The sequence below is a fragment of the Oryx dammah genome, unplaced genomic scaffold (genome assembly GCF_014754425.2).
Source record: "Oryx dammah isolate SB20612 unplaced genomic scaffold, SCBI_Odam_1.1 HiC_scaffold_1, whole genome shotgun sequence".
Taxonomy (NCBI): Eukaryota; Metazoa; Chordata; class Mammalia; order Artiodactyla; family Bovidae; genus Oryx; species Oryx dammah.
In genome coordinates this window covers 74,087,100-74,095,873 of record NW_024070185.1, presented here as the reverse complement: position 1 = coordinate 74,095,873, position 8,774 = coordinate 74,087,100, and the positions used below count along the sequence as shown (strand labels likewise).

Here is an 8,774-nt window from a genome sequence, read left to right as displayed (position 1 = left end):
TTCCAGTGCAAAGTGGTTTGAGTATGTGTAGCCAAGAGGCAGCAGGAAAAAGGTCCCAAGTGACTGGTTGGAAGGTCAGTTTGGGGTTCTCGGATTGCTTGAAGCAGAACACAGGAGTTCCCTCAAGGGTAAAGGCGGGTCAAGGGCAAAACACACTAATACCTGCTTGCTCCTGGTCCCCAACCCTGGCCCAGGAGCATTTGCTCTGGAGTCCAGTTGAGAGTAGGTATGCCTGGAGGAAGTGGTGTGGTGCTTGGAGAAAAGTACAGACTGACAGGGAGGGAGCATGCTAGTCCTTGCTCTGAGTGACTGGATGAGCAAAGTGACCAGCTCCTCTTACATAAACCAGGGGTGGTGATGGGCCCCGTCTGCTTCAGTGGAGGGGCCCTGAGGATGACTGAAAGTGCCCCAGGAACAGGCTTTCATTTTGTTGAAGTTGGAACCATAGATGCTCACTGTAAGAGGAGAAACCAGTAGTGAGTGATGTTCTTCCCAGCGGGCTGTCACTGAGAGAAAGGTGGACTGCTGAACCCTACCACTCTCCTCACAGTCATCTCTGGAGGACCCATCAGGACTGGGCCACAGAGTCAGGCAAGCTGGATACAGCTGCTGTTAGAGACTGCTTCAGAAGATGATTCATACAAGCAACCACCTATTGATACATGATCAAAGGCTGCAAAACAGGAAAGGGGAAGTGAAGGAGTTGAAGCGGTTGAAAGGGCTTCCCAGAGGAGAACAGTTAAAGCATTTGGCAAGGGACTGACATTAGCCTTTCCCAGAATGAGATTTTTCAGAATCCCCAATCCATAGAATAGTAATGGTTGTTTGCAAAACGTCCCATGTTCAGATTACTTGGGGGAAATGCAGATGAAAACAAAGACATGCTTCTTCACAACCTGAGGTTTGGGGTTACCATGGGACTCGTGCATGAGACATGCTCAGAAAAAGGTGACAGAGTGTGGGGAGGGCCTGGCCTAGACCTCTGGCCTCTGTGGAATCTTGGCCCTGCTCCCACTTTCCAGCCAGACTTTGCAGCAAGCTATGTATCACAGAAGGGCTTTGTGGACTTACGTGGTCCCTCCCATTCCTGCCAGCAGGCCTTACTCCCAGGCCATGAAAGAAAGTCCTTGTTTTTAGGCACATGCCTCATTCGAAATGGTCTACTGGCTCCTCCCATCATACTTTGGGTCCTTTTGCAGACGGCTTTGGAATCTCATTTATGCTCCAGGTTCCCCCATCCCTGCCACTCCAAAAGTGGATTAGTATTAGTCTGGTCCATTAAGATAACTTAATGTTAAATTTATTAGTGTTCCTAATAAAGCTAAAGATTGCCAACACAGGGCTCTCCGATCCTAAACATTTTCTAGAGCAGGTACCCAGGAAAAGAAGTCAGGGTGTCAAGATCCTTGGTTTAGGATTGTGGAGTCAATCTTCTAAGATCCTACAATCCAAGTGTTTTCTTCCTTTCTTTTCAGTTGGCTAGTGTCTCAGAGACAACAATTTTGGGACACGGGGTATGAAGGAAAGAAACAAATACTCCATGTTTCTTGCTTTTACCCACATCTCATTTCATACTATTGTGCTGAAATGGCTGGAAGCTTTGGAAGGGTAGAAACATGGGCTTCTAATTCTGTAATTACTGACGAAGACAAAAAAAAGTTCAGGTTTGTTAACTTGATTCTCCTGCCTTCATTTCAGTTCCTCCAAAGAATTATCTAGAGAAACAGATGGTAGAAATTTGTTTCTAAACTACCTCTAGAGAGAGAGAGGTGTGAACTGAACTCAAGATGGAATTGTGTGAATTTATGATTCAGCTCTCCAGACAGGTGTGAGTTGTCCTCTTAATTCCCCCTGGGTTGAGCCTCACATCTGAACACTCCTCTTTATTAGTGTGTAATTGCTGAAGTCAGGACTTTTAAACGATAATAATACTCATTAGCTGAGCTCAGTGTCACATGTTTACTGCCTTTGTTGTTAAGCAGTATTCAGAATTGTAATTAACATCCCTAGTGCTATGAACAGGAAGAAAACAAATGATCAACTCCCATCTTAAAATAAACTTCCCTCACTCATAGCTACTTTTTTCCTTAGCTGATGACAGCTTGGATAGAGGATTGGAAATAATCTGGCTTCTTTGTTCCCCAGGGTCAAGGCCATTTGTCAATGCAGAGAACACTGTGCTGGGTACCTTAGCCTGGGGTGTAGCAGTTTGGGCCCTACAATGTGTTGCTTACCTAAGAAGCATCCTTCACCACCACCACTACTCTGCTTCCCTTGGCCCTTGTGCTAAAAACACAAAAATCATTGCTCCAATCACCATGCTTAAGTTTCCATTAGATCTTTCTTTTTTCTTGAGGGAAGAGGGTGTTATATTACCTGATTAAAGATACTGGAGGAAAAAAAAAAAAAGATACTGTTGCTCTTCCCTGGAGGAAGTAAAGTACCAATTGCCCAAGGTGAGTGTGGCCTGCAAGGGGAGGATATGGGTTCAGTTACAGTTCTACCACTGATGCTCATGGACATGATTTAAACAAGTCTTTACTCCTCTCTGGATATGAGTTGTTTTTTTTGTTTTAATCTTACACAGTGAAGACAGGAATTCAAATTAGACATTAGATTTCTGTTATCCACAACAACTATTGTACTAGTGCAGGGAAGCCTAAGAAGAATTGGAAGTGATCCTCTACTAGTGTTCTCAAAGCAAGTAAATAGAGTAGGGTTTATTAATGAGTCTTATTTTCCTAATAGTTTCCAATAAAACACTGGAAATTATAGGTGGAATGGTGTATCCCCAGAATTCAAGTCTACCAGAACCTCAGAACAGTGATAGGGTTAGTCATTCAGTTGTGTCTGACTCTGTGATCCCATGGACTGTAGCCCACCAGGCTCCTCTGTCCATGGGATTCTCTAGGCAAGAATTGTGAAGTGGATAGCCATTCCCTCCTCCAGGGGATCTTCCCAACCCAGGGACTGAACCTGGGTCTCCTGCACTGCAGGTGGATTCTTTATGGTCTGAGCCACCAGGGAAGCTACCAGATCATCAGTGTGACCTTTAAGGTCTTTGTAGATGTAATTAGGAAGGATTGAGATGGGCTTATACTGAGTTAAGGAATGAGGGCTTCCCTGATGGTTTAGACAGTAAAGAATCTGTTTGTAATGCAGTAGACCTGGGCTTGATCTCTGGGTTAGGACAATCCCCAGGAGAAAAGAGTAGATACCAGTCTTCCTGCCTGGTATCTAGTCTATGGGGTCACAAAGAGTCGGACATGACTGAGTGACTAACACTCAGTGACATACGGGATCAACCAGAGAAGATGATGTGAAGACAAAAAGAGATTAAAGTGATGCATTTGTAAGCCAAATAATGCCAGGAGCCACCAGAAGCTGGAAGAGGCAAGGAAGGGCTCTTCAGAGCCCTAGGAAGGATTGTGGCCCTGCTGACATCTTGATTTTGGATTTCTGGCCTCCAAAACCATGAGAGAATGAATTTCTGTTGCTTTAAAGCCACCAAATTCATGGTAATTTATTTCAGCAAACCTAGCAAATTAATACAGAAATATTCTGAGGAATTTTCAGATGCCAATTTTTATAAAATCACTTTTGAGATTTAAGAAAAATTTTTTTCTTTTCTGATAATACAAAGAGGAACTGTACTTACATAGTAGTGCTAAGACTTATAAAAGCAAAAATTAAAGCTCAAGGATTTTCCTGGAAGTCCAGTGGCCAAGGCTCCATGCTCCCAATGCAGGGAGCCCAGGTTCAATCCTTGATCAGGGAACTAGATCCTGCAACTAAGACCCGGCACAGCCAAATAGATAAATAAAAACATTTGCTTCTGGCTGAAAATCCTGTTCCTTCCAGAACTGAGGCAGTAATCCCCAAAGCTGCCTATCCCTGGTTGTTTTTTCCTATCTCAAACTGCCTCAACATTTTAAACTTTTACTCTAGGTCACCTTTTCACAGTATAGACAGTAGAGACAGTAGAGACTCAGGGTGCTTTCTCATTCTGGATTTATTAGCCAGTAAATATGGACAGCTCTCTGCAGTCCCCCTTGAAAATAGAAAATAGAAGATCTAGTTAAGGCCTAACACACCTAAACCTGCTTTATGATAGGATCTGCCCCGTGCCTGTCTCTGTGGACCTGGAGCTGCTAGCCAGAGTAAGAAGGATGCCCAAGTCAACAGAAAAGTCAGCCATGACTTTATTGTTCCTAAGCTAGTGGTTTATTTTATTTACTATGGTCTTAATTGGGAAGACTGAGCCTAGCAAAATGGTATTTATTGCATTGAAAAATTCTTATCTCAGGACTTCCCTGAGAGTCCAGTGGTTAAAACTCCACCCTCCTAATGTAGGGAGTGAGGGTTCGATCCTTGGTCTGGGAAATAAGATCTCACATGCCGCACAGTGCGGCCAAAACAAAAAACCCACAACAAAAATTATTGATTGCCTCCATTGACCCAGACTTCTAGAAATTTTAGGAAATATTCTAGACAAGTATGCGAAGACAGATGTATAAAAATGGTTGTTGGGCATTATTTCTTTTTAATATGTTTTCTCAACTTATCAGTATTTTTTATCTATTTATTATTTTTGGCTGCACTGGGTCTTGGTTGCTGCACACAGGCTTCCTCTTGTTGCTGAGAGCAGGGGCTACTCTCTGGTTACGGTGCGTGGTCTTCTCATTGCAGTGACATCTCTTGTTACAGAGCACGTGCTCTAGGGCATACAGGCTTTGGTAGTTGTGGCCCACGCTTAGTTGCTCTGAGGCATGTAGGATCTTCCTGGACCAGGGATCAAACCCATGTCCTCTGCATTAGCAGGCAGATTTCTAATCACTGGACTACTAGGGAAGTCCATAGGATTAATTAGCAAAAAGACAAAACAAACAACTGGAAGTTCATGCTCAGGCTCAGTCAGGCTGTAGCCTCGCCAGGCTGCTCAACCCGTGGGATTTCCCAGACAAGAATAGTGGAGGGAGGAGCATGATTCAAGATGGTGGAGTAGAAGAACATTCGCTCACCTTCTCCTGCCAGAGCACCAAAATTGCAACCAGCTGTTGAACAACCATTGACAGGGAACCCACCAAGAAAAGATACCCCAAATCCAAGGACAAAAAAGAAGCTGCAGCAGAACAGTAGGAAGGGCACAATCATGATAAAATCAAATCCTATACCTGTCAGGTGGGCAACCCACAAACTGGAGAATAATAATACCAAGGAAGTTTTCCCACTGTTGTGACGGTTCTAGGCCCTACATCAGGCTCCTCAGCCTGGGGATCTGGACAAGGAACTGGATATCCCCGGGGAATCTGACTTTGAAGGCCAGTGGGATTTGATTACAGGACTTCCACGGGACTGGGGGAAACAGAGTCCACTCTTAGTTGGGCACAGACCAAATCTTGTACACACCAAGACCAAGCGGAAAGGAAAAGTGACCACACAGGGAACTGAGCCAGACCTACCTGTGAGTGTGTGAGGGTCTTCCTGCAGAGGCATGGGTTGGCAATGGCCCACCACAGGGACGGGGGCACTGGCAGCAGCAGTCCTGGGAGCTACATCTCTGGTAGGTCCTCTTGGAGGTCATCAATAGCCCTCCCATAGAGCCAGTATGGGCTTCCCTTGTGGCTCAGCTGGTAAAGAATTTGCCTTCAATGCGGGAGACCTGGGTTGGGAAGATGTCCTGGAGAAGGGAAAGGCCACCCGCTCCAGTATTCTGGCCTGGAGAATTCCATGGACTGTATAGTCCATGGGGTCACAAAGAGTGGGACACAACCTTCACTTCACTCACTCTAGAAGCAGTAGACTCCAGGACTGGGTCGCCTCATGCCAAGTAGCTAACAGGGTGGGAGCACAGCCCCCACCCCCTCATCAGTAGACAACTGGATTAAAGTTTTACTGAGCACAGCCCTGCCCACCAGAGCAAGACCCAGTTTTCCCCACAGTCAGTCCCTCCCATCAGGAAGCTTGCATAAGCCTCATCCATCAGAGGGCACATAGAGGAAACCGGGCAAGAATAGCGGAGTGGGTTGCCATTTCCTTTTCCAGGGGATCTTCCCAGCCCAGGGATCTAACCAGCGATTCTTACGTCTCCTGCATTGGCAGGTGGATTCTTTATCACTGCGTCACCTGGGAAGCCCATTAATAAGGAAAGAATTAAAATTTTAAATTAAAAAAATTATATATTTATTTGGCTGCCCTGGGTTTAGGTTGCAACACCCAGGGCCCCTGTATTGGGAGCACAGAGTGTTCACTGCTGGACCACCAGGGAAGTTCTAAATAAAAATGTTAAATATTCTTGGTTAATCTTCCTACAGAGAAAGACCACCACATTCTGTGTTCCTCCTGATGGGTTGCAATAGGAAATTAACAGGATTGCTTAAGAACTACTCTTGCCAGAAAATCAAACTTGATCTGAGCAAGCTTTTAGATCTTTAAGTTTTCAGAAAATCCAGTGGCTAGAAGAACATATCAATGGTATAGCAGGGATGCAAACAACCAAATGCAGAACCTAAGGAAAATGTTCTACTTTTTTCAATAAACAAATAGCATGAAAAGAGAGAACTATTATATAGTAAGGGAGACTTGAGACAGGCATAGGAAGCAATGTAATGCATAAGGGTGTTTATATCCTAATTCAAAACAATGCAACTGAGAAAGATAATCAGGGAGAGAATTCCCTGGCAGTCCAGTGGTTAGGGGCTTCCCAGGTGGCGCTAATGGTAAAGAACCTACTTGCCAATGCAGCGAGCTCAATCCCTGGGTGGGGAAGATCCCCTGGAGGAGGGCATGGCAACCCACTCCAGTATTCTTGCCTGGAGAATCCCATGGACAGAAGAGCCTGTCAATCTATAGTTCATAGAGTTGCAAAGAGTCAGACATGACTGAAGTGACTTAGCATGCATGCACCAGTGGTTATGTCTCAGTACTTTCATTGCCGGCAGGGTTCAGTCCCCACAAGCCAGGGGCACAGCCAAGAAAAAAAAATGCCACTAAAAAAAAAAAAAAAACACACTGATAATTAGGGAAAACTTAACACTGACTGGATATTAGATAATAGTAAAGAATTACTATTACTTTTTCTAGGTATAATAATGATATCGTGAGTATGGACTTTTTTTTAATAATTACATTTTCTTTTAATCTTACCTCTTAGAGATATTTTATTTATAGAGGAAGTAACATGATGTCAAGGATTTGTTTTATTTATTTATTTATTTATTTTGTTTTGGTTTATTTTTTTTCAAGTTTCAGACTATTTATTCATCAGTGTAAACCCCAACACAATACACCAACATGATTTCGTGCATTTAGAGGGGAAATATTTCCTGGTTAAGTGGAAAATTGTGCGGATGGCTTCTGGAAGACCTTCATTCTAATCAGCTTTATAGTGAAATATTTCATTTAGAAGTCTGGACCTTCTTTCTTCAGTTTGCTGTAATCTACATTCACAGAGTAGAACTTGTGTTGATCATTAGGACCTAGTTTGTTCCAGGGTTCTGGGTTATTCTTTCTGTCCCAACTGACATCGGGATTGAACAACGCCAGGCGTGCGACATACAGTGCTGCTCCAGTCCCTCCTGCTCCAATAAATATGAAGAGCGGGATCAAACTAGGATGCTTCTTGGCCTGACCGATGATCTGGCGGAGCATGGTTTCGACAGTGGCCTCGGGTCCAAACCGAGAGAAAAACTAAACCGAAAGGCCGGAGATTAAGCACTCAAGGATTTGTTTTAAAATAATCCTAAGGGAATCTTCCCCACTGGTCTAGTGGTTAAGAATCTGCACTTCCACAGCAGAGGGCACAGGTTATATCAATGGCTGGGAAACAGATCTCCTATCCTCGAGGTGTGGCTAAATTAATTAATTAATAATAATTCAGAGGGTTAGATTATTTTAAAGAGCTATGCTGATAATCGTTGAAGCTGTCAGATGGGTTTATGGGGCCTTATTATGCTAGTCTTTCTAATTATGTAATATTGGGGATTTTTTATAATAAAAAGTGTTTTAAATGGTACATAACAGGTAAACCTATATGCAATGACATAGAATAATCAAAACATAGGCTATATTATTAACTAAGAAAGTTATAAACCAGCTTCCATCTCTTATAAAATTCATACATATCTAGATTTAAGTATAGGAAAAATCTGAAATGTTATCACTAGACTATCACTAGTGGATCTCTTGGTGTGTGTGCTCAGTTGCTCGTCATGTCTGACTCTTGGTGGCCCCATGGACTGTAGCCCGCTAGGCTCCTCTGTCCACAGAATTTTCCAGGCAAGAATACTGGAGTGGGTTACTGTTCCCTACTCCCGGGGATCTTCCTAACCCAAGGGTAGAACTCGTGTCTCTTTTATCTCTTGCATTGGCAGGCGGATTGTTTATTGCTAAAGCCACCTGGGAAGCTCATGGGTCTTTCTATTACCCCCTTTGGAATTTTGGCAGCAGAGTTTTAATGATTTTTTTAAAATTCCCTTGTTCATCTGTATTTGCTAGTAGTGTCATTTAAGATACACCTCTCCCAGGCTTTGCTGGTGGCTCAGTGGGAAAGAATCTACTTGCCAGTGCAGGAGACATGGATTCAATCCCTAATACGGGAGGATCCCACACGCTACTGGAGCAACTATTGAGCCTGTGCTCTAGAGTCTGGGAGCCCCAACTACTGAGCCTGTATACCCTTGAGCCCCAGTTCTACAATAACAGAAACCTCTGCAATGAGAAGCCCCCGACCATAACAGAGAGTAGCCTCGGAGAGAGTAGCTTCTGATTTATGC

At 43.8% G+C, this 8,774-nt stretch overlaps 1 protein-coding gene across 1 annotated transcript; it reads right to left on the bottom strand.

Annotated features, from left to right (window-relative positions):
• Positions 1 to 7,233: 7,233 nt before the first annotated feature.
• On the bottom strand, positions 7,234 to 7,716 carry LOC120866321 (cytochrome c oxidase subunit NDUFA4-like). Its single transcript, XM_040243989.1, has one exon. The coding sequence runs from the start codon at positions 7,648 to 7,650 to the stop codon at positions 7,402 to 7,404; it is 249 nt and encodes an 82-aa protein (XP_040099923.1). The 5' UTR covers positions 7,651 to 7,716; the 3' UTR covers positions 7,234 to 7,401.
• Positions 7,717 to 8,774: the final 1,058 nt, after the last annotated feature.

Coding starts and splice junctions, on each gene's coding strand:
- LOC120866321 (XM_040243989.1), bottom strand. CDS start 7,650: ATGCTCCGCCAGATCATCGGTCAGGCCAAGAAGCATCCTAGTTTGATC.